At 34.3% G+C, this 27,606-nt stretch overlaps 1 protein-coding gene across 2 annotated transcripts in view; it reads right to left on the reverse strand.

Moving 5' to 3' along the window:
- Positions 1-2,273: 2,273 nt before the first annotated feature.
- LOC122793519 (cystine/glutamate transporter-like) overlaps positions 2,274-27,606 on the reverse strand; it is an 860,650-nt gene continuing 835,317 nt past the window's right edge. The window contains exon 11 of one of the 2 annotated variants that reach the window (XM_044061648.1): positions 2,274-4,210. In XM_044061648.1, the coding sequence (XP_043917583.1) occupies positions 4,146-4,210 (65 nt within the window). In that variant the 3' untranslated portion in view covers positions 2,274-4,145. The remainder of the gene's footprint in view (positions 4,211-27,606) is intronic. The other variant, XM_044061649.1, reaches the window with a different exon arrangement.

The raw sequence follows: 27,606 nt of genomic DNA on the forward strand, positions 1-27,606 counted from the left end.
GAAACATGGAAAACAGACATCATAATGAGATGCACATGGTGAGGACTAGAGTGGCACAGAATGATGCAAATTGTGCCAACAGATGCAGAGATGTCAGTGCCATCACATTTTTCCATACTGGAAATGTTGTTCATACCTGTGAAAGGTCATGGACGTGTGTTAGCCATGTACATGGGCAATCACAAGGGACACATAGTTCTGTCTGGTGCTGTCATTAGCCTTGATGCCCCTCAATTTTGGTGGGCACAATTAATACAGACTGGACTACACACCTCTAAGGCTGACACCCTTTACCTAAGAATATCATCCAGATCCAGGTCTCACATTAAAACACCATCTGTTCTAAAATAAGTCACAAGCCCTGCAGACTCTAACTAAATAAAGGACAGCAGGCTATGGCCACAAAGAAGAACACCATCATTGTCAACAGAATTCTTGATTCCTGCCCATCCCTCATCCCTGGCAAAATACAGAGGCTCCCTATCCACATCAGAGGATGAGATAATTGCTAACACCATCTGTAATTTCATTGATCCCATCTCCAAGCATTCTGTCTAAAAAACATATCTCCAACTCCCATTTTCTGTTCATAGTCTTGTGTTACTTTGTCTGTGACCCTTGTACATTAGCTGCCCTCTGCCCACATCTTTTCCACTCCATTTTCCCAACCAAGTTTGTGTTGATATCTCTGGATACCCTGTGTAAATGATGGTGATTGTGGGCCATTCTACAACCTATTCCTTATTTTGGACTGATGTGTGATGCACAGTGAAAGCAAAACCATGCACTGAACAGCAACTCCTGATAAAAACATTGCATTACTCAATTCACATCATGACTCAGCATTATTGACCAGATGTTGCTGCCTTACCAGCACTGCCATGCATTGTACTCATCACTGCTGATGGACTCTTGATGACCAGTTATCAACCTGATACTGGTGGCCACCATTAGCATCACCTGCTGCTGCTGATGGTTGGTGTAATGCAGCCATATAGTTGGGAAACTTATCTTCCCATAATATCAAATTGTGGCATGTGGCATAGTCTGCAAACATCTGGAAACTTATCCTCCTATAATATCAAGCTATGACATGTGGCATAGTCTGTGTCTGCAAACATCTTGCTGGTTCAGCAATTTTTTTTGTGGAAGATTTCCTACAAGCTTAGTGAGTGTATGTACTAGAATATATTCCAGATGGTATGTCACACATGGTGGGGAATCACAGACATATAGGTCCTACATTTGCCAAATGTTAGAACTATCTGAACTGCCAGAATGCTGCACACATATCAGTTCAAATTTATGTATATCACAGACTGTGTGTCATTTGAAAGACAGGAAGCCTTTAATGTTGATGCACCTCTGGGACTGTGTGCTTGGGAGAATATACAGCCATATATGTGAACTCTTAGAGCAGCCAGGACCTCATGAAAATAAACAATGTTGCTTAAGCCACACAAACTACTGTTTCTCTCTTGTCTCTTTCTAAGGCACCAGGTGTACTCATTAACATCAGCAGCATAACATTAATGAACCTAATGAGTACTGATGAAGTAAATGCCTGAGGAATACAGGATGTGTTTACAGTTGGTTGCTGGAGGGTCCCTATAGTTGCAATATGTTTGTTAAATACATCAATCAAGTATGGTAAGATGTACCCTTTTACTCTATAGCAATCTAGTATCCAGTTATCAGTGAGGGCATGATAGGTAAGATGCTAACAATAACATTTACAGGCCCTAGGTATATACATCATACATACAATTGACTAGTGAACTGCTGTAGCTGTAAACATGTTTGCTAGCTGCTGCATAGTATTTATTATCCTTGTACTGTACCATGCAGTCAAGCTGCATGACATCTGTGCTGATGACTATGGATGGCTACATTTTTGATGCACTCCATTTATATGTCATTATGTACTTATTTCATTGTTTGTTATCATTTACATCAGCTTATGGCAGTCATATACATGCACTGTGTACAAATTCTTACACAGCTGTACAGCTAAGGTCTATGAAATGGAAACAACCTGTCCATTAATAATAATCATTTAAATGCCCTTTGCATACAATGGAGTTTGTCAATACATTCGAACCATGTTACTGTATGTTTTGTATAGATATGTTACTACATTGCCTCATTGGTATTAAAACAGAATATGTTTGGTAAACTGGTTTATTTATTGTTTTTTTGAGTCCGTTGAATCATTTTACACTTGTGAGAGAAGTCAATATAAATTCCAATGATTAAAAGATAAGACAGTCAACTGGAGAACAGTCTAGCTTTATTTAAATATTAGATAGGGCAGGCTTCATTTTATACAGCTTTGTCTTTCCTTTTATAGCCTTGTAAAGTAAATCCAAAATGTTCATAGAATTACAATTTGTGTAACAGGCACCACATCTTGACAGCTGAACTTTACATAGCTGATGACTCAGAGAGAAAAGAAATATAAAGAGTAAAATCACAGAATAAAAATGGTGCCAAAACACCAGGGGATCTCCATTATGTTTCATTATTGAGTCCCATAGGATCTTTAACTTTTATATAGACTATTACCAAATGAAGTAACTAGTGCCTGAGTTTAATATCTCCCCTAAAATACAGCATCTCAGAAGAGCAGACCTGTGGCTGTAATAAAGTGTCAGACCTGGAATACAAACCAGGTGCCTGCTGATAAGATAGATAAATCCACAGACTTCTGATATTCCTTCCATCAATGACAAATGTGCAACTTGAGGAATCAGTGACATTACCTTGGGTTTCAATAGCTACATACAGAACACCAGTTTTAGACATGCGCAGTGTTTATCAAAAGTGCACTATTGATTTATCACAGAGTGTAGTATTTAAGACCAAAGAATTAAATTTCTTACAGACAAGAATAGAAAATTTACTGTTTCTGCAAAGGTAACAGAGTGATCCATAATGGGGAAAAAGTTGTGCAGTCGTATGCTATAGTTCATAAGCTTATATTGCAAAAATAATATACCATAACTCATAGTCAAGGAGAGCCCCTGATGAGGAATTCATACAATAACTTGTTATTTGAGTCAATATAAAAAGCAGGACTCAAAGATTTTGACTCCATTATAGGTGGTCAGATTGTTCCATGAACTGTTTCCAAAATGAATGAAATCAATCCATTAAAATGATTAATATATAGAGCAAGATAATTGGAAACTGAAAATGTTCTTATTTTCTGTCAGTTAACACCTTTGCTTATTTGCTTTCCAGGCAATACTATGATGTTTTTGAATAATATAAATATAAATCTGATTGCCAGATTCAGTGTTTGCACAAGGCCAACATTTTATTATTAATCTGCTTTGCCAAAAAATGGTATTTATTATACTCCCTAGATTTTACTGGTACATTATTATAATGGACTTCTGAAATTAGAATAAGCATATTTTGATGAATGTTAAGATACTCCACAGGATGCCACTTGCGGTATGTTTATTCGTTTGTCTGTCAGTGGGTTAATCACATTTTATGGTATAGCAATTCATGGCAAGAAATATTCAACAGGTACAATTCAAGAAACAAAAAGGAAAATACAAAAAAATGTTATATTCTAGTGTAATCACAAATGAGCAAATGTAACAGAGAAGCCATTGGTTAACAAATGAACAACAGTAGCTAAGCCATTGGTTAACAAATGAACAACAGTAGGATTCATATTCTGAATACAGCAGTACATAATGTCATGGTCATGTAATAATTTGCAGTATAATTTGTAAGTAGTTGTGATCATCTACTGTCAAAATATTTCCAGTTAGTGTTTTTTTTTTTTTCAGGTTGACAAATCTGTACTGTAATAAAACAATGCAGTAACTTCTTTGTCAGGTGAGATACTTTTCTTGCAACAAAATGCTATGTAGATAAACTCAGATCATCCATTGATATGTTTCAAATGTAGGCCGTGATGCTATCTTCATGAAGATAAATTTAATTTACAAGATTTTTTTTATAAAACTGCACTGTGGATGTACATTATACACGTTAATATCTCTTTAGTAATTTATAATAACTATTTTTTCTCATATATTTCCAGAATGTCAGTAGTGGCAAAATTAACACATTGTCATTTTGCAGTATGGGGAGGTAATCTGCGTTCATCTATATGGGATTGAATCCTAATCTGCATGTTCGTCTGACGGTGCCACCTTCAGAAGGGTTTGCAGTGATGTTGTCATGTAATCTGAAATGAAAATAAATTAAAAACAGTGAATCAGAATGGAAGCCATCATTGAGGAAAAGGTCAGAATTGAGCAAATCTCAGTCAAATTATGTTTTTGTCCAGTTTGCATATTTTACACAATCAGTTTTAATGTGATACAATATTGGTCATACAATTATTTCATCTTCAATATCACATTTGTATCATTTAGAATTGATAGAATCATATATACATGATACCAAACATTTGGGTTTATGTTAGAACATGCAGTATAAGAAGTTGGTGTGATGCAACATTGTGGCTTTTTAGTGCAAACACTCCTTTATATAAAATTGAATAAGGCTGTTGCACAAAAAAAAAATTCTCAAGGGGCAGAGAACTAAGGTCAGATTGAGGTGATTAGGCTTAGCAAAAGAGTGGAGAGGACTATACCTCTTGAAAGGGCTATATTGGAGTTTGTGCCTCAGCATAAAACAGTGCTTCAAATTGTTCTTCATTTTTTTTAGACTAGAAAAGAGTATTAGAACACTTAGACATTCACTGTTTTTTATGTGAGTTGCAGTTTTTCTTTATTTTTAAGAAATGTTTTATTAATTTAACATGTTTACAATATATACACAGAAAAGGAGAATTTTAACATCACATACTGTTATACAGAGATAGGAATACATTGAATCATCCAGGTAATCTTATACAATTAACACATTAATTGCCTTAGTATTTCAATAGCAACATTTCAAGGTTATCCCAACAACTAAAAGCATACCTCTTAACCTCTTAGTGCAGGAAATATGGACAAAGCCTGACAAAACGGGGTTCAAAGGCCCAAAAATAGGGACATATTTTAAATATTGCTCTTATAAACTTAGAAGGTTGCTAGAATAACAGGGTTTGTTTTAACATACATTTTATGAAGGATTTGAAGACTGAAAATCAAATATATTCCATTATTTAGTGACTTCAATCCTCAGATCATCCCAGTGATTTGCCAGAAAACCATACATTTTATGAGGAACAGATGAAAAATATGAGCCAAAAATCTGGGCATTCTGTGGAAATCTGAACAGCTGAGAGATGAAAAAATGTTTTAGTATTGTTTGTAGATTTTATTCTGATCACTTCTTTTTCAGTTTTACATAGCATTGCTGTTAAATTTAAAAATTCTTTGAATGTAGGAACTGAGTTTGATTGCCAATTTTTTTGTAATAAATTTTCTAGGAAACTGCCAAGAGACCCCAAAACATTTTCTGCTTTTACAGATACAGGAAGTAGAGCATTCATTAGTACTACTGATCTAGCTAAAGAACAATTATTAGACCAAAACTACTTAAAAGCACACTTATCTCTTCCTAATATACATTTAATTTTTCACAATCCACAAATGTGTATCCAATCAGCTTTTACATCTTTACTACATCTCCAACAAACTGAAGAAGTAATTTTGCTAATCTTAGAGATTTTATAGGGAATAAACATTCTATGTATATTATTTCCACATAAAAGCTTTCCAGTATAAACTTGAAGAAGTTTGAATAACTGATCTAAGTAACAAAGCTTTTTTCTTGCCATCTATTGAATCACTCAGTCAACTACTATATAAAGAGTTCCATAATTTTGCATTATTATTATTATTATTATTATTATTATTATTATTATTATTATTATTATTTATAATTAATTTATATAACTTGGACATGCTTCCTTTGTATGTCAATTTATCTTTGAAAATAGAATTCATATATTCATATAATGATGGTATAGTTTTCTGTTCCTCTTCCACAAATTCATTTAATTTCTTACTGAAGGATGATTTTAACTGTTTAGCAGACTTATCCATCTTAGATTCTTTCATTAGAACTCCAGTCAGGCAAAATGAAAAAAATTAGAAAAGAAAAAACAAACAAACAAAAAAATGGGAACGAACTCCAACTGACTTGCTATTTTTTGGCACACTTTAGCACTTTCATCTGGGTGTTTGGACGTCTTCAAAATAAAATACAAACATTGCAAGCTTAGTTATATTCCAAAATGTAGCCTCGTACTTAACAATCAATGCAGCAGATTGACTAGAACATATGCAACTAAGATAATCTCTCATCTTATTATGCCTTAAATGCAACAACCAGCCCTAAAAAAATGTTACAAAGATATTCTGCCAAGTCCAAATTTAAGCTAAAAATACAAAATATAAAAAATTGCCTCTAAAAAAAAATCTTTTACAACCTAAAAGTGAAAAAAAAAAACAGATAAATTGTGAATGGATTATATAAATAGAATGTATTATAACATCCAACAAGAACCACCACAGGTGGACTATTAATAAATGAATAAAAGCCTAATCCAATACAGGAGAAATGTTGAAATGTTGAAGTGGTGGTCCCCAAAGAAATATTACATGTGCAGGGATGCTTTTAAATGGAGCAGACTACTGATGGACATCATGTCAAGTCCCCAGCAGTTGGCAGAATTAGTTTTGAGTTGCCAGCTAAGCTCCTTAAATTTGAGAAAATCACCCACAGGGCCATCCCTCATATCAGATGAAACATTATCAATAACATACATTTAAAATTATGTGAAGTCATAATTTTTAAATGCTTGTGCAAACCATTGTTCTCCACCTTTTTGTTCACCTAATAAATGTGTTGGTAAATCCATTTTTTCAATGATCTGTTGGTTTTGCTGATATAAAAACTGGGACATTATTGACATTGTGCAGCATAGACCACCCCTTTACTAAAACAATTAAATGTGTGGTTTAGTTTAATCACCCCATACTTTTGTATCATGAAGTTGTCATCTTCCGAAATATAGGGGCATTATTTACAGTGCCCACATTTGTTCATGCTACTGTTACTGTATGGAGTTCTAACACTTTCTAACATGTTTTTGACACAAGCATTCCTCCTATACACAACATTTGGTTTGTCACCTAATAATTAAAGCTGGTCTTTAACACCTGTGAAAATATTCCTATTGTGAATAACCACAGATTTAATATCAAGCAATCTGTACCATTGATTTGTTGTAACCTATATTGAGCTTCTCCTGCCCTGTAATAATAGACTAAATCTTTCCCTTACCAATTAAATGGAAAAAAAAATTCCATCATTATGTTTTTCAATGATTTCCTGATATGTGGGATTAGTAAGCCTAAAAAGGTATCCTCTCTTCCAACATTTTCTTAAAATGCTCATATTCTTCAAAAAACACTATCCGTGAAATCATGCTTGATAATCTCACTATCTGCCCTTTTACCAAGGATCTTTTTTGATGTCTTGGATGTCAACTCCAAAAAATGTAATACTGAGTTAGAATAAGTTGGCTTGTGATAAAAGTTGGAGTCAAACCATTTTCCCTTTCTATTTTAGCTATAATAATGTCTAAATAATCAATGTGCTCATTTGAACTATTTATGGTAAATTTTAGAAATTCAGTTGTTTGTTTGTTTGTGTCTTTCAGCTTTTCCCGGTTAGGGCTCGCCACAGCGGAACTCCGGTCCGCTAATGATTGGCAGTAGATTTTTACGTACTGGCTTGCCGGGCCTAATGCACAACCTTCAACGAAGGAACGCCCATTCACGCATGTCGCCACACAGAAGACAGTCTAACTGAGAATTGAATGAGCAACATCTAACTGTGAGGCGACAACACTACCACAGCACCACCACCGCTTTAGAAATTCAGTTGTATGGTTCAAAAATTTTTAAAAATTCCAGAAATAGATTAGCGGGACAATTCTGAAAGATAATAATATCATACAGGTAACGGCCATAAAATGACTAATACTTGGCATAGGGTGATGTGAAAACAAAACTTTCTTCCCATTGGGCCATCACTATGTTGCCAAACACTGGGACACAGCTTTCCCACATAGCCACCCCACTTGTTTGTCTAAATAGCTGTTCTTCAAAAAATAAAATAAAATTGTTCTCTATCTCCACTAGCTCATAAGAAATTATAACACCACTCTAATCCAGTGGTGTGGCGGATAACTGTAAATAGATTTTTAACATCTATAATGACCAAAATCATGTTTTCATTGTAGAGATGTCTAGAAGTTATTTTAACTAGGTCTTTTGATACAGTGTTTAATACCAACTGCCACCTCCTTTAATTGAATATCAATAGATTTGGCTATTGTAAAAGTTTTTGAGGACTTTGCCTTGACAATGGGACATAGAGTGGGGTCTACAAAACTTTTATATATCTCCAGAAAACCAAAGATAGTAGATGTTCATAGTTACATAGTTTTTAAACAATCAAATTATGTCTGAGTAATAGTCCCATAGGTAAATAACTCATCCAAAAAAATGTCAATGATTTGATATGATAGATTTTTCTGGTTTATAGAGACCTCTTCATAAGTGTTGCAACATAACAACTCTAACATTTTATTTACATAGTCATTGGAATTCATAACCACTGAACCCCAACCTTTGTCAGGTTTCATAATCCTAACTTGTTTGTTATTAATAATGTGCTTCAATAATTCAATTTCACTGGGTTTTAAGTTGAATCAATAGCCACCTTTTTTTTATTCCCCAAAAGTTCCCTGATGCCATCTTTACATTTTTTTTTCAAAAAGGGCGACACTGGGATTCATTGGTGGATTGAAGGTACTAGGTCTTGTACAGGTGGTTAAAGAAAGACTAGAAACCAGTGATCTAGCATTGTCCTGGGAAAAATACAAAGTAAGGTTCAACTTACAAGTAAACAATCTGAGGTCAATAAGAACTTCATCAATATGAGCCCTCTTAGTGGGGACAAGTGTAATACCATTCTCAAATAGACTGGCCCATTTGTGATTAATTTCAATACCAATGATAATTATAGAGCTTAAATTCACATTTATTATTGAAATCGCCATTGAATTATCTAATTCCTATGTAGTCTCCCTCTGTGCCTCCCTCATCCCCTCAGGTGGGATTATATCCATCACTCCTCCTCCCACCACATAACCTGTGATATCCTATGGGATGTTCCATTTTGAAACTTGTTCCATAAATGATCCTACCTCCTGAGGGGTAGGACATCTAAAAGGCTTCATCCATTTTGTAAATCTGCCTCTGAATATAGGTTATCAAAATTCTCATCCCAGCTATGATTTACACCATTGCCTGCACTTTTGCCAGTGTAATGTTTGTCCACCAACAGAAGCGGGAAGGGGATAAGTTTTCCATTCATCATAACCTATTTTTTCTTTAAACACATTACTTTCTTTTTAACTTTAATGTCTTGTGTAACGATATCTGTTTTATCAAAAGTACCAAAATATTAATATTTTTTTTATGTCAAACATTAAATCAGGGGTTATTGTTAATCTAATACTGAAATATCTCTTAAAAGAATCTCCATCTTTTTTAACTTGTGTTTGTTAATAATTCCATTAATTCACAGCCATGTCTATTGAATAACTGCAGCAAGTCATTGTCTAAGCATGAATCTTCAGTTAGTCCCGTTGGATATCTTCAATATCCGACTCCCTTTGGTACATGACTGACATTAACCCAGTCCTTAAAATAGTTGTTTTCAAGTTGCAATTTGTGATACTTGGCCTGTTTTCTGTGAAATAAATTGAGTTGTTTGTCAAACTATCCATTTAACACTGTCAGATGTTCATCCTCCTTGGAAACCACTGTAGTTTTGTTCAACCAGCCTTATAGGGAATGCCTAACTTGATGTACACTCAATTCTGGTCTTCAATTACAATTGGAAGCTGCTATTATTATAGTTACAGTTTACAAATTCCAGTCTTTGTGCTGGAGTGATTCCAAAGTCAATATTCTGTGAATAGCTGTCACCATTACCACTAGAGCAATTGGCCAACTCATTGTTTCCTTGATTATTATTAAAAGCAGTGAAACCAACCATTTGTTGGGAAACCTGCTGTAACAGCAGGGCAAGATTATCAATACAGTCTTTTAATTCTTCAACTAGTAGGACTGAAGTAGTCCCGGATCTACTGCTTCCAATAGATGACATATTGCCAACCACAACTTAGAATTCCAGTCAGGCAAAATGAGAAAACTGAGAACAACAAATAAAAAATAAGAACAAACTGCAACTGACTTGCTATTTTTGACACACTTTGGCACTTTCATCCTGGTGTTTGGACTTCATCAAACTAAGACACAAGTGTTACAAACACACTTATATATCCAAATGTAGCCTCATACTTAAACAATCAATGCAGTGGCTTGGATAGAACTAACATACACAAATAAGTTGAACTCTCATCTCATTATCTCTTAAATGTACTAACTAACCCTTAACAATTGTTACAGAGATATTCTACCAAGTCTAAAATTAAGATACAAATACAAAATATAATATTTTGCCTGTCTAAAAGAATTTTCCAACCAAAAATGAGAAAAAAAACAGATAAATTGTCAAAAATATATATAAATAGTATGTATTAGCAAATCCAACATGAAAATCCACTGATGAGCAATTAATAAATGAATAAAAACCTTAATTATTATTAAACTTTAGTTGATACTTCTTGAAATAATTTCAATTTCCTCATCTATTTCTTTGATTTAATAATTTAAATCACGAATAGTAAAATATCATCTGCAAAAAGCTTTATTTTAGATTGACAATCTCTGTTAATTGACAATGCATTATTTTTTCATTGCTTTTTATACTATTAGCTAAGGGTTCAATAAATAATGCAAATAACAGAGGAGACAATGGGTACCCTTATTTTGTGCCTTTGTTTAAACTGAATCCTTGAGAAATGTAAGACTCAATTTTAACATAATGGTTTGGAGTCTCTATACAGTTTTTTTTTTTAATATATTAAAATAAACTGTAAAGAAAAATTCAAACACTTCTAATATTTTAAACAAGTATTTCCAATCTGCATAATAAAAAGATGTCTTAATATCTAAGTTAATTAGGGCCAATTTCTTGTTCATTCTTTTTGCTACATCTAAGATAGCTACTACCCTTTTTATATTATTGTAGATTAGTCTATTGACTATAAATCCTGATTGATCTTTATGGGTTTATCTACTATATCTCTTAATCTTGCAAAGAAAATGGAAATATATATTTTATAGTCTACATTTAATAATGAAATATGTCTATATGAGGAAACTAACTTATTATCCTTTCCTTGTTTAAGTATATGTAAGACTACAGAAATAATTATTTTGTCACACTGAATTATAGTTGAAACCATTACTCAGTATTTTTTTAAGTATTTAACAGAAGCAGATTATATAATTACATACTTAAACAATCTAACCTTGGAGCTTTACCATGTTTTCCTTTTTTAAAAGTTTCTTTAACTTCTATAAGGGTAATAGGCTTATTCAACAGAGATATTTATTGGTCATTAAGTTTATTAGTGACATTTTTGTTTAAATAATTGTCAGTTTTGCAATCATCATGATTATTATTTTTATCTTTATTAAGAACCTCAAGGAATATTTTATTAAATATTAAGCATTTCATCTATGTCAGAAGTAAACGTATTAGTGTGAGGATTTTGGATATTATTTATTTGTGCTCTTTTGCTTAACATCTTACTTCTATTAGCTAATCAATGTAAATGTTTTGAAGTAATTGCATAACTGTGCAATTTTATTTATTACAAAGCTGTCTCCACTTTATGTTTTAAAACTGTTTAATATTTCGGCACTAATTTTAATTACTTCAGTATTAGCTAATTTCTTTGTGTGTTGTTCAAGCCTCACTTTGTGTATTTCATCATGTATTTATAACAACTCTTTATCCCACTCTTTCATTTTATTTTTTGCCCATATTCCCATTTTATCTTAAATATGCAATAGTTAGGAGTCCCACAGTATGATTTACTAACCTGACCATTAACATTCAAAGATACAACATTCTTGATTTGTTCTTCAAGGTAACTCTTAAATTCTTTTAATTTCATCATTTATACTGAAATTTTATAAATAATCTGAAATGTCCTTATATTCATTACTATATTAATACTTAGTGCATTATGATCAGATAAAGGACAAGGAATAGTTTTAAAATATTTCACTTTATTAAGTCACTCAGTAGAGGCATAAATCCTATTAGTTCTAGTTTGTATCCCATGCACGTAAGAATAATAAATGAAGAACAATGACTTATCCTATGCTTTTAAATCAATTAAATTATTATTACTAATCCATGTATTTAGTGTTTTAGCCAATGCCAGTATTTTAGCTTTCTTCTGTTTACTTGCATCTTCTATACTAAATATGCAGTTAAAATCCACTGCTAAAATTAAACTACCATTTCAATGACTTTGTGTAAGTTTAGATGATCTTCAGCCACTTTTACACCTATTTCAGGGAGCCAGTAAAATTAGCTAGTGTACAGAGTTTGTCATTATATTTAATTATTAACCAAAAAAAGTAATCTCTGTGGTATCCCCAAAGTCTCAAACAGCCCACTAAACCAGTATAGTGACTCCTAAAACAAAACAGTGTAAGAAACGTCTCTGTGTGGAAAACTTTCAATCCATATATATCTAGTTAATCGGTGTATATTAATCAGATCAGATAATGGTAGTAGAAATAGCAAACTTAAACTCTTCCTAAGTCAAAAAAATAATAAAAAATATATAATTTGAAATATTATACAGAATTACTAAGTATTAAAAAGTAATCCAATCAGGGCAAACAGCCTGTTTCCAGTTGAGAATCCTTTATTAATTACACAGACAAGTGATCCAAGTAAAACAAACATAACAGACTAATAGTTTCCTCACAAGCTTTCTAACTATATATATATATATATATATATATATATATATATATATATATACTTTTTATCAGGCAATGGAGTAGTTTATTGTGCTGTAAAACACAGTGTATTGGTATACATGTTAAATTCACATCCCTTCCCCACCAGTGTGACATTTGTGCTCGCCCTGCCCTACTTAGTAGCTGTCATAGTAATATAACCCTTATGTACTTTAAATAAAATTAATAATGATGTGGTACCTCTTACTTAACCAGAATATTAAGTCTGTGATTTTATCCAAGATAATAAACTACATGGCTGGAAATATATAAACCTTAGACCATTTGGCAATCTAAAAATACATATGAATATATACATATACATTTTGCATGCAAAAAATCCATTATGCAGATCAAATTCTATTTCCATTACCTATTGTTAAAATAGATCACTTTCATCCATCTAGACTTCTTTGGGTCTGTATGCAAGAACCCTAAAAACTATCTACAAAAATATTATTGTATAATTAGTTAGTATTGTTATTACACATCATTTCAAATAAAGTGGAAAAAAGAATAAGAAAAAGAAAAACAAGAGCATGATGATAGAAACAAAATATATACTTCAATTAAAAAGGATTTAACATAGTATTTAAAACCAACTGGAAGAATAAAATAAAATAAAATGAATCATGTAAACAATGTGGCAGTTTTCTAAGTTCCAGTACACTTTTAAGTGAACAGAGGTAGTTTAGTTCAGGCTTCCAAAAAGAGTTCAGCTTTAATTGCCACATGAGTTCATATTTCTCCAGCATATTCAGGATGTCTCCTTCAAGATCACTCAGGTCTATGTGATTTAGTATCTGGAACTTAAAACCTGCGTGTCTTTTATGAAGAGCAAGGTGTTTGGCTAGTGCTTATTTTGTTTCTGTCATCATACTTTTTTTTCTTTTTCTTATTCTTTTTTCCACTTTATTCAATATGATGTACAATAACAATACTAATTATACGATAATATTTTTGTAGATAGCTTTTAGGGCTCTTGTACACAGACCTGAAGAAGTATAGAAGGACAAAAGTGATCTGTGTTAACAATAGGTTTTGGAAATAGAATTTGATCTGCACAATGGATTTTTGGCATGCAAAATGTATATGCATGTATTTATACACATTTGTAGATTGCCAAATGGTCTAAGGTTTATATATTTCCAGCCATGTAGTATATTGTCTTGGATAAAATTACAGGCTTAATATTCTGGTTAAATAAGAGGTACCACACCATGATTAATTTCATTTAAAGTGCATAAGGGTTATATTACTGACAGCTACTAAGTAGGTCAGGACCAGCTCGAATGTCACACTGATAGGGGAAGGGATGTGAATTTAACATGTATACCAATATACTGTGTTTTACAGCACAATAAACCACTCCCTTGCCTGATAAAAAGTGTATATATATATATATATATATATATATATATATATATATATATATATATATATATATAGTTAGAAAGCTTGCAAGGAAACTATTATTCTGTTATTTTTGTTTTACTTGGATCGCTTGTCTGTGTACTTAATAAAGGATTTTTGACTGGAAACAGGCTGTATGGAATATATCTCAGCACTTCTGGATTACTACTTAAACCTGATAGTTCAGGAGTCCCAGTACTACCTTAGAGACTCCTGGGAATTCCTAAATGCTATGCAACAACTAGCCCCAATTACAAACCACAGCACCCTTGTCATGCTGGACGTAGTGGCACTGTACCCCAGTATCCCACACCAACAGGTGCTAGACACTGTAGGAAAATACCTAGCCAACTACACCCAAACCCCACTACACCAAGTCCAAACATGGATTTCACTACTAGAAATAGTACTCGAAAATAATTTCTTCTCTTTCAATGTCAAGATCTATCAACAACTCCAAGGGATGGCTATGGGAGCCAAAATGGCACCTGCTTATGCCAACTTAGTCCTACGCTGGCGGGAGATGGACATCCTCACCAGCCTTGCATGGCTTGAGTCCACCAGTCTATATAAATGCTATATAGACAATATATTTTTCCTCTGGGAAGGATCCCCCAAGGAACTTGACCCCTTTCTAGACAGAATCAACCACAGCATAGACTTATTGGACTTCACCCTCTCAGGCAAAGGGAATAAAGTCCAATATCTGGATGTCATGCTGTCCCTAGACTCGATCTCCAAAAAAATTTCCTCCAACATACATAGGAAACAGACATTCTGCAACAACTACCTTGACTACACCAGCCAACATCTCTTCTTCATGAAGAAGAAAATACTAAAGGTTCAGTTTGTGTGGTTAAGCTGCATAGTCAATGAAGAGGAAATATTCATACAAGAATGTCACTTCCTAGCCAAGCTCTTCATTGACAAGCACTACCCCATGGAACTGATCAACAGTATCCGGAGGGAGATCTCAGATAAAAGACTCCTCAGATACCCTCCAATATTAGGATACAGGTACCACAACATGAAGAGAAACACAGCCTCGAAAGACAGCACCAGCTTCCCCCTGCCAATCTCCCTGGACTCAGAATCCATCAGAACTATGCTGACAAACAACTTGGAGATCATTAAAAGCAGCTACAAACTGTAAAAAGCACTGGGACCTTCCCCAGCCTTCAGGTACAAGAGAACACTATCTCTTAAGGCTATGTTTGACACTGCCCACCCCAATCACCACCCTAATGATTGGAGGCCTCCAGCCATGTACAGCTCCGGCAAATGCATCTGCTACCAGTACATAGCCAAAGGGGAACACTTTACCCTAAAATCCACTAGGCACATTTTCACCTTCCAGCAAGCATTCATCTGCAACACTAGAGACATAGTGTACCTAGCAGTCTGTGAGCAATGTGGAGCCTACTATGTAGGCAAAGCAGTAAGAAAACTAAGCCAACCAAATCAAGAAACACTACCAAGCCATTAGAAACCAAGATACTAAAAACACTCTAGCAAAATACAAATATACCAGCCCAGTTTGCACTAAATTCCTTTTCATAATCCTGGAAAAAGTCACCACCCCCCATGGTGATACCAACCCCCAGCTGCAAGTCAGAGAACTTAGATGGCAGGTGAAACTTCAGGCTGACACGCCTGCAGGCTTGAATGGGAGCCTAAATGTAAAAAGCTTACTAAAATGGATCAGATAAAATAGCACTAATCCCTTCCCCTCAATAGCCAGAGAAAAGTCTTAAATGCATGAACCTACAAGTCAAGAATTGTATTTCTGAAGAAGTTTGGCCATGCAACACTAGCTAATGAATGAAAGCGCTAAAATACCTTATGATATTTTTATTTTCTTGACTAAAGCTTTGTAAAATGTGGGTCGTAGTTCTGTATTTCCTCCAGATCAAAAGGTTTTTACTCTCATGGTTACAGTGTACTCTAGCCTTTCAGCAGTCAGTACCAGGCTGTCTACCCTGCTTGGATTACTTTTGAATACTTAGTAATTCTGTATAATATTTCAAATTTTATATATATATATATATATATATATATATATATATATATATATATATATATTCACTTTATAACCTTGAAATACTGAAATGTCATCGAAAGTGCATAGCCGCGAATCCAGATATATCAAATTCGTAGTTATGCTTTAACAGTATGTGACGTGGAGTGTATGTGTGATTGATGTGCAGTTTTGTGATTGGATTTAGGTGGAATTTAAGGTAAGTCACAAGTTTGTAAGGGTTTTGGGTAAGTGTTTGAGTGTATGTGAGTGTGTTTGGAAGCTGTATGTGTGGGTTAGAGTAGGCAGGTAAAAGTATGAGTGTTTAATTGTTGACTGTGGTGGTGTTTGTATGTATGTGATGTGTGTGTGTGTGAGGGACTGTAGAATGTCTGGTTTTGAGTTTGCAGTCTATTAATGTTTGGTGTGATCTCAGAGTTAGAATATATATATAAGTAGGGGAGTGCAGGAGGGCTGGCCATCTGCTTATTTGTAGTGTAGGTTTGTAGATGTGTGTTGTTATGTTTGTGTGTGGTTTTTTTTTGGTAGTGTGGGTAGTGCAGTGTATGTGTAGTGTGGTGTATGGTTTGTTTAGGTTTGGGATTTTAAATTTCGCAGTTTTAAGTTTTGTGGTTTTAGGCTGTCGGTGTTTTGTGGGTTCGAATTTATGTTCTTGATATACTGAAATTCAACATTTCAGTATTTCGAGATTATAAAGTGAATCCATATATACATTTATATATATATATATATATATATATATATATATATAGAGAGAGAGAGAGAGAGAGAGAGATGTATTTGACTTAGGACAAGTTTAAGTTTGTTACTTCTATTACCATTAAATGATCTGCTTAATATAAAGTGATTAACTAGATATATATGGATTAAAAGTCTTCCACACAGAGAAGTTTCTTACACTGTTTTATATTTAATTATTACAAATGCATGCTTTCCTTTGTGGTCATTAATGGATTCCATGACTTTAGCAATTGAAGTAGATTTTCTCCAAAGTATAGCTGTTCCTCTCCTCCTTTTGTTAAAAGAAGCAGACAATAACATTTCATAACCTAAGTTATTTAAGTATTGTATATCTTTATCTATCAAGTGAGTATCTTGCAAGAATACAATGTCTTCTCTATTTACTTTTAGATATTTCATTAAGGATGTCCTTTTGTTGCCATTATTTAATACATTTGCATTAACATATAATATATTAAAACTATCCATACTGTGTATTTAAAAAGGATTTATTTTAAAAGATAATATGACACATTAATCCACCATATTAATTTAATTATATATAAGACTCTAATGCAGTATTCCAATATCTTAAAATTCCACATTGTTTTGAATTCTTCATTTCTACAAATTGAACTTCTAAAACTCATAAATAACATCAAAGACGAATCTACAAGTATAACTATATATATTGCTAATAAAACATAACCTACAGTGGATACCACAATTCCTCGTTTGCCTGTCGAATAGACAAACTACTATAAAATGGCTCTACCTAACAACGCCAAAAATCCATTAAAAACTAGCCAAAGCTACAAAAACTTACAAATAATTAATATAATATATATAGGTTAAAAAATAATATGAGACTATTAATTATTCATATATTTTACCATTTAAAACTATTCCCCCTTTACTACATAAAAGTTAAATAATCCTCTTCTATTAATCAGAAATATTAAACAATCCAACAAATAGTATATTATATACTTATTTATGTAGTAGTAGTATACTTTACTCATTAAATATTCAAAAATTATTCGCTCATTCAACACGATCTCTAAATAAATAAGTATAATAAAGTGTGACCTGAAGAGATAAAGACATCTGTAAATGTACTGGTGACATGTAATCTTATCATACTAAACTATAACACAAAAGGGAAATCAATGCACATATATATCATGCATAAAGATGCACACATATTTTTAGATCTATAAAAGCTCTGAATTAATGTTTAAAGTACAAGTGCCTATATCTAAAATTGTGTAAAGCTCAACATGACAAATATCAAAATACTTAAAAATCCTTTAGCTTATTAAACTACTTCATAAAAATGTGTATGCTACTGAGGTTGAAGAGAATGCCTTGCTATTTCCATGGATTCAATACAGACACACACACACACACACACACACACACACACACACACACATATATATATATATATATATATATATATATATATACATATATATATATATATATATATATATATATATATATATATGTGTGTGTGTTTGTGTGTGTGTATAGTCTATATTGTATTCAAAAGCCACAATGTGTTTAATTCAAATTCCATTCTCCCATCCCAGATTCAAACACAATGAAAATCTACTTTGCTTTATATCAAAATGGATATACTGATTCAGCAATAAAACTCTCAAATTTCATCTCTGACCCATGAATTGAGTCACTTCAGGTAGTCTTAGTGAGGCCAATAACATGCAATATGAAAAAACCTTCAAAAGTACACATGACCAAGTTTCAAATTTCAGCTTTCAGATTATTTTCAAAATTTTATATGATTATATATGTAAATTATATCTGAACAAATCCCCCCACCCAAAGAAAATGACAACACAAAAAGAACAGAATAGTTGAATCACATACCACAAATCCCTTTCCTGTGAAAAGAACACTACAAACACAGATGTTGGATTGGCACTTTTCTTCCCATTAATAATTACAATGGAACTTCATCAGATAAAATTCCACCTATTTATACCAAGACAAACCAATCATGTAATTTTATTAATTAAAACCCTTTTCCATTTAAAGGCACATTAAAATCTTACTAACACTTTAATAATAAAGCTATATATATATATATATATATATATATATATATATATATATATATATATATATATATATATATATATATAAAGTTATGTGATTGGTTTGTCTTGGTATAAATAGGTGGAATATGACACATTATTTTATCTGGTAAAGTTCTGTTGTAATTATTAAAAGGAACAAAAGCACTAATCAACATCTGTGTTCCTAGTGTTCTTTTCACAGAAAAGGGATTTGTGGTGTGTGAGTCATCTATTTTTTTTGTGTTGTCATTGTTTTTTCATATTTGTTTGGATTTTGTATTCCTACATTGGTGGAGTGAACATGGAAGAGAGAACTGATAGGTTTATACTTTGATGATACTTTGGTGATATGGAGAAAAAAAGAACCAGTGATGTGCAAGCAAACCCCAATGAGGATAATGAGTTTGACTCAGCCTATTTCCTTACTGACACAGCTTAACGCTAAAATGGACTCAGTTATTTTACAAGACAAGTATAGCACACTGAATAATTCAAATGTAGCTTCAAATACATGTCTTCCATTGAAGGGATCCCATACACAACTATATGCTCCTTATTTGGAGGTGTTAACCAGAACATGTGATGTGATTGGACAACAGTCCGATAAGGAAAACACATGATTGGAAGGCAATCGTTCATATCCTACTAGTAATGGCAACTTCCTGCAATTGTTAAATAGAGAGTTTGTGCTGACCAGCAGTAACTTAAGACAGGCTTCCACTTCAAAGAAAGAACCATTGCACAACTTTAAACAGAAAACTTAAAGCTTGAAAATTTTTTGAAAAAATACAGAGGGCTATAGTTAGATTATGTAGCTCAATAGGTGTGTATATACCTTTATGAAGCTAACAAAAGGCTTGCACAAATGTATAAACACTGAACATGTGTGAGCCTGACTGCCATTTTGTAGTAAGCAGTTGAGATGTGAGCACATATGTATGTAAAATCTGTGTTAACTAGTTTGTTCATATTTAATGATGCTGCTATCCATCCTGATGTTTTTATATATATTAAAGCATCTAAATGAAAACCCCAGCCTTCTTGTTAGATGTGCTAGAGACAAACAAGTGACATGGTGGCAGAAGAGGCATATCTAAAAGGACATGGTATATGAAATGGCATTTCTAAAGGAAAAGGAATCAGATCTGGCATATCCAAGGGGCATGAACTCAAAGGCGGCCTGTGTAAAACAAGTTAAGGTACTTGCTAGGAGCTGGTGGAATACACAGGAGTGGATCATTCCCAAATGTGCAAAACTTTGCAAAATAGGTCTGAAATGAATTTCAGGAATTAAAACTTGCCCAGCACTGTCTCTTTTCATATAATATGAAATGAAGCACACAGAACATTCTAAATATTTTTTGCAAAACAGATATGTACAATGTTGATAAAAATATTCAAATTACTAAAAAATGTTTGAAATTAAGTCCAAATTGCATAAAATGAATAAAGTAAAAGGAAACAACCATATTTTTTCAAAGCATATTTTTTCGTATTAAGCAAAAGATATTTGAGTTATAAGTATACAAATTGTTTGCATATCTCTGCTGTGTTACAGTAAAACTATTTCACAAAGTACAGCCATTACAGGGCATATTTCACAGAGTACAGCCATTACGCTATTGCACAGCATATTTCACTAAGAACAGTATTTTGAAGAGTTTATTGTGCACTTGAATGTTGTTACAAGCTCAGGAAACTGTTCATACATAATTGCAGTGGCCATATTTTCAGTCTGTTTGTGTGTACTTTGTGGGCATGGCAGATGGATTCTGAAAATCCATCGCACGTGTGCTTGACAGTAATATTGCTGAGAACTGGAGAGTGTTTGAGCAAGAGTATGACATTTTCATACAGGCTGCATTTTCAGATAAAGATGACTGTACAAAGGCATTTATTCTGCTTAATTTACCTTGGTCAGAAGCCATAGAAAGGGAATGCTCATTTGTGTTTGCAACTGCTATCTACACCGCATAGGGGGAAACCCATCATATTGTTGTACAGTCTGAGTCAAGGGAGGACCCAGAGTGCTTAAAATGTAAATTAAGAGAAATGAGTAACCCCCAGACAAATGTCACAATGGAAAGGCACTTATTTCATACAAGGGATTAAAAGCCTGGTAAAACTTTTGCAGCATATATAACTGACCTGAGAAATAAAGCTAAAACTTGCAGATTTGATGATTAAATGGATGAATTGATAAAGGACAGACTTGTGTGTGTTATTAAAGATGATGCTATGAGAAAGATTTTTGCTTTGTGACAGTGAATTAACTTTGAATAAGGCCATTAAGATTTGTCAGATATACGAGCTCACAGAAAAGCACACAAATATGCTTACAAATGAGAGCATTTCTAGAAGGCACCGTGATAAAGCTCAGGTTGATAGTATGCAGCACATTATTAAAAGAAACAGGCCCAAGCACATGGCAGCTGTAACCCCTGCAGCACTCGCTGGTAAACCCCAGAACTTTCCAGCAAATTCCAGAAATCGCACAGTCTTAGTAAAGCATAAGAGTGAGTCAGCAAATGCAAAGTATTGGCCCCCATGCACTTTCATTGCCAACTGTTGTAATTGTGGTGGAAGCCATGACTTTAAAAAAGTGAGAAATGTTTAGCTTTTGGTCAACAATGCCACAAATGTAATAAATAGAATAATTTCAACAGATTTTGTAAATCAAAAGGCCCACATTCTATTATTAAAAGGGAACATTTTAAGAAATTAGTTGATCAGTTAGACAGTGGCAATTCTACTCATTATGTTAATGGTGTGTCGGTGCTTCATGAAACGATCAATGCAGTAGATTTAAGAGCAAACAGTGAAGTATGTTGTACTGTTCAGATAAATGGCAAATGCATATAGCTCAAAGTAGATACAGGTCCTAAGTGCAATGTTATGTCAGCAGAAACATTTTGCCAGAGTATGTAAAGGTGAAAGACTTAATTTGGCAAGGTGTGCAAAGCTTATTGCTTATGGAGGTGAAGAAATTCAAACCGAAAGCTCGGTAGTGCTTTCATGTTATTTGGCTGGAAGAAGCTATGACTTGTTATTTTATGTGGTCAAGAGGCATGTCTAGTCATTATTAGAGCTAAGAGACACTTTGAAATTGGGACTGCTTTCATTTAACAAGGAAATCCATCATGTTAGCTTAAAAGACCACTACTCTAATTTCACCCATTACATTTTTTTCTACCTATGCTGATCTGTTCGAAGACAAACTAGACAAACTTCCAGTTACGTAATCCATTAAGTTAGCCCCAGAGGTCATTCCAGTTATCAGCTCTGCACATAAAGTTTCAATAGCCATGCAGGACAATGTAAAAGCCAAGTTAGATAAAATGTGACAAGGTGTTATTTGTCCAACTGAATGGTTATCTTCCATGGTGGTAGCTCATAAGAAAAGCTCAGATTAATTAAAATATGTTTTGACCCACAAGACCTGAGCAAAGTGCTAAAAAGACCTCATCATCCAATGTGCGCATTCAAAAACTGTCTTGGATGCAAAGAGTTAATTTTGCCAAATTCAGCTAGAGAAAAAATTATCATTGCTCACTACATTCAGTACTCCATTTGGCAGGTACAGATTTTTGAGAAAGCCATTTGGGAGAAATTCTGCAAGTAAAGTATTTCAGCATGCAATGGAGCACATTTTTTCTGGATATCCTTGAGCTATTATAGTAGACGACATACTGGTAGGAGGTCATGATGAAGCAGATCATGACAGAAAATCAGAAAAGTTCTAGAAAGGGCATGTCAAGTGAATCTTAAGTTCAATCCCCACAAATGCAAGCTCAAGGTACAAGAAGTTACTTATGTTGGTCATTTATTTATGAGTACGGGCCTATGACTAGACCCTTTAAAACAAACAACCATTCATGAGATGCCAGCACCAGAAAATGTTCAAGCCCTGCAACATTTTCTTGCCATGGTCAACTACTTAGGCAAATTTATTCCAGACTTACTCCAACTATCAGCACAACTCAGAGAGCTGATATGTAAAGATGTATCTTGGTCTTGGTTACAGCAACACAAAAGAGCATTTGAAGTCCTGAAACAAAGAATTGCTAGTCCACTAACATTCAGAAACTATGATGTTCACAAGTCAGTAACACTTTCCTGTGATGCTTTGAAATTTGTTAAGGTGCAGTCATTAGAGGCTCAACCTGTTGCCTGCACATCAAGAACTCTTACCCAAACTGAGATGCAGTATGCCCAGAAAGAGAAAGAGCTTTTGGCAATTGTGTTTGCATGTTCAAAGTTCAATGGTTATGTTTATAGTAGACCTATCCAGATTAAAACAGACCACCAACCATTAGTCATTATTTTGAGAAAGCCTATTCATTCAGCTCCAAGGTATGATACTGAAATAGCAAAAGTACAATTTCAGTCTTATCTACAAGAAAGGCAAACTTCTTTATATGCTGATACATTATCCAGATCACCCAGAAACACCACATAACAGCAGGAGGATGAGAGTCTTGATTTTGAAGTCACAGAAGTGTTTTTTTTTTCTTCCACATGTCTTGATGAGCTGAGAGATCATACAGCCACAGATCCAGTTTTACAAAGGCTCCACCACTTTATCAGTCATGGATGGCCATCAGCGCAATCTAGTTTACCTCAAGAAGTGCAAAAGTATCAATACGAAAGGTCCAAAAGTAATTGCTACAAAGTCCTTGCAACCAGAGAACATTACTATTTTGCATCATAGTCACCCAGGCAATGAATCTACCAAAAGAAGGGTGAGAGGACTAGTATTTTGGTCTTCTATGTCACAAGACATTGAGAGAGCACTTTCATGTCATTCAATGTGTAATAGTACAAAGTCACATCAACAGAAAGAAACAGTTCAGCTTAACCAAATTCCAGAACTACCTTGTCGACAGTAGCCAAAGACATTTTCGAGTGGACATGTCAACATTATTTTGTGTTAGTAGACTCTTACTCCAATTGGTTCGAGATTGACTTACTGACCTACTCCCAAACCTAGCATCCAGAGCTGTCTTTACTAAGATGAAACATCATTTTGCAGTCCATAGTAGTCCACACAAAGTCATCTCTGACAATGTCATGCAGTTTACAAGCCAACAGTTCAAAATATTTGCTGAAGAATGGGACTTTACTCATGTCACAAGTAGTCCAGAGTACTCACAGTCAAATGGTTTGGCAGAAAGCACAGTGCAAAGTGCAAAACAGTTACTTAAGAAGTCAAAACAAGATAATAGTGATATTTTGCTGAATCTCTTGAATCTCAGAAATATTACTCGTGATAAACTTATTGGTTCACCTGCTCAGATACTTCTATCAAGATAAACCAGAAACATATTACCAAGTAGTAGTAAATTGTTGGCTTCATATGTAAAGAACAACAGGTTAGTGAAAGCCAGTCTGTTGAAGAAACACCTATTCCAGATGTCCTACTATGATAAGACCAGTAAACCACTCAATCCATTATCAGAGGGAGAAGTGGTAAAGATGCAAATGTCCAAAGTTATGACTGGATTGGTGTTGTGAAGAATATTGGTCCAGAGCCAACAGTGTATATTGTGGAATCAGAAGGAACAATTTTTAGGTGGAATCAGAAGCATTTGAGACCGGTGTCCAAGCCTATACCACAGCACAGAGCCTGTGGGAAAGACACTTGATCTCAGAGTGAATTGTCCGGTGTTCCAATTCCAGAGGAAGTTCCAGAGGACATTCCTATTCCGGTGAAGAATCCAGAAGTTCCTGACATGAGTTGTGCACTGCAAACTTTCCCTGTTGCTAAATTTGGTCCAGATTGTTATGTTATGAGATATAATTGAATCTGTAAACATTGTAGCAGATACGAAGCAACTTGAACATGAACACTGTGTTTTGTTTCCAATGTATATACTAATGCATGTCTATCTCTGATATTGTTTTGTATAAAGGGCAATCTTTTAAGAGGGAGGATGTACTGTAGATCAATATGTGTGTATATGGGTCCACTTCTAAATATTGAAAGCTCATAATTTTGAAATTCAAAATACTAAAGCCAAAATCTTGAAAGTTCAAACTACTGAAAACTCAAAATACTGAATTTTATAATACTGAAAAAACTACAGGATAGTAACACTTACTATATTCCACTAGAAGTACATAGAGAAACAAATAAAAGATGAAGCATATTAGTTTACTCAAACTTTTAGCAGTGGGGAAAGCTCCCCTGCACCCGCTGCTAATATTTGGAGAAGAGTAATATGTTTTCTTATTTGTAAGTGTTGCCCCAGGATTCATGAACAGTCCATGCAAGAATAATCTATTCTTGCATGGACTGTTCCATGTAGGAATACAGCAGCAGCGCACCCTACATATTAATGAGGGTGTGCTGCTGTATTTCTACACCTACACAATCCATGTACGAGTGCAGTGGGTGAGTATAAGTCCTGCACGGACACTTAAACATGCCCCCTGCACTCTAAAAGTGCCGTACAACACTTTCAAACAAGGAAGTAGCATAATAGTAGAGGCTGGCTCTAATATTATGCATTATTTCAGTGTCCACAGACACAGAAATATGAAACTACTATGTCAATGTCTGTGGACACTGAAATAAGAAAAAAAAAAAAAGCACACAATCTTTAAGAAGTAGCCCGCACAGTACATGACTGTCCCTGGAATGGCCAGATCCCTGCCCCACATTCCTGCAACCTGCTGATAAATATATGTAATAATTTTATATTTCTTTTTTTTTACAATAAAAAAGAAAGTTTAAGCACAGCGCAGTGGGTTTGCACACCATGGTGCTTTGCTCATCCCAGCTTAAATGCTGTTTGAAAGTCAAATAGAATTCTGAAGGAAAAGCCCTTGTTGTTGATGTAGTGTAGTGGTTAGAACACTGGTGTAGTGTGCAAGCCATGCACAGTTCAAATCCCAGCTCTAGCTAATATGTTTTATGTGTTGAAGCAGTTGTAAGTTAACTTTTATGAACTGGAATGATATTTGTAAGTCATATGCCTCACGTATGGTAGTGTAGGGCTGGGGAAATGTAAAAAACCTTTCTATTTTTTTTTTAAATAATTGTTTGCAGCCAGTTAAGTCTGCCACAGCTCTGATGAAACAAGCTAAGGATTGTTTAAGCATGAAAATATAACTAATCCTTAGCAATAAGCTTTGCTTAGCTGGTTGGAGCCTTGCTAAGCAGATTTGCACAGACCTAAGCATAGTTAACATATTTGAAAATCGGCGAATTATGAAAAAGTGTGGGAAAATGGCCTTATTTAAACTGCACAGGGGGAAATACAGCCATATCTCTTTGAGTCTGATCAGGGCAGTAACAATCTCAGGTGTAGGAGAGGGTGTTCACTTTCGGGCGCAACACTGGGGCATCCAGGAGTACAGGGTCATGGTTGGACTCCTTATTAAAGACCATGAAGCTAGACTGCTGCAGGGCCAGTACCAGGGCTCCCAGTACAAAGCAGAGGCCTGTGACCATCTGGCACGAGATCTCACCATTGCCACTGGCATTCCCTGAACTGGTAAGCAGATGCATCATCACTATGATGACCTAAAGCATAGGAGGGGTGAGCTCTTGGCCCAGTGGATCCAAGAGGCACAAGCAGAGGACGTGTAAGTATCCAGTCTGTGTATTTGTAAATAAGTATTTAACAATTATATATGTTACTGTACAGGTGTGCTTAATGTGTGTTCTTTCCCCATATAGGTGCTGATGAGAGGGCGGCTGTGAACACTGATGCCCATGCACAGTGCCTGGCCCCACTGCACCAAAGAGTTAGGTGAGTACAGAAATATTTGTAATATCTGCTGTAATAAACTGAAATAGTAAAGGTAGTACTGTCTGTTTATATAATTGTGCTCTAACTATACTGAATAAATGCATGTGTCAGGCTGCCAGTGTTAGAACTCAGTAGTGCCAGCTGCTGTGTAATACAGAGCTTTGTAGCAAACAAGGTGCAAGTGAGGAGAGGAAGAGTAGGACATGTATTAGGCTGTCTGAAAGAACCTGCTAAGAAACTGCTGTGTCAGGGCTACTGTGAGAAGCAGTCCTTCTGTACAGATCATGCAGTTATACTAACGGTGAATTTCTGCATTATAGAAAGTGTTGTTATGTCAAAAATAATAAAGCTGTCTACCACAAACTGTTTTCTTTCATTTGTCTTGTATCTGAAAAGTACAGTTGTGCATGCAGTAACTGAGGTGAAGTGATGTAGTACTGTTCATCTGCATAGTTCAGAATGTGGATCTGAAATAACTGACAAAATGCAAAAGTAAATAGTTTCTTCAGTAATGTCTTGTACTGCGTTCCTGCCAGCATTGCAAATACATAATATATGCAGAGATATACATATGAAATATATACATTTAGAAATACATGTATAGATAGAAAAGTAAATCAATA

The sequence above is a fragment of the Protopterus annectens genome, chromosome 2.part0 (assembly GCF_019279795.1).
Source record: "Protopterus annectens isolate FY-2018-M chromosome 2.part0, PAN1.0, whole genome shotgun sequence".
In the NCBI taxonomy this organism is placed as follows: domain Eukaryota; kingdom Metazoa; phylum Chordata; order Ceratodontiformes; family Protopteridae; genus Protopterus; species Protopterus annectens.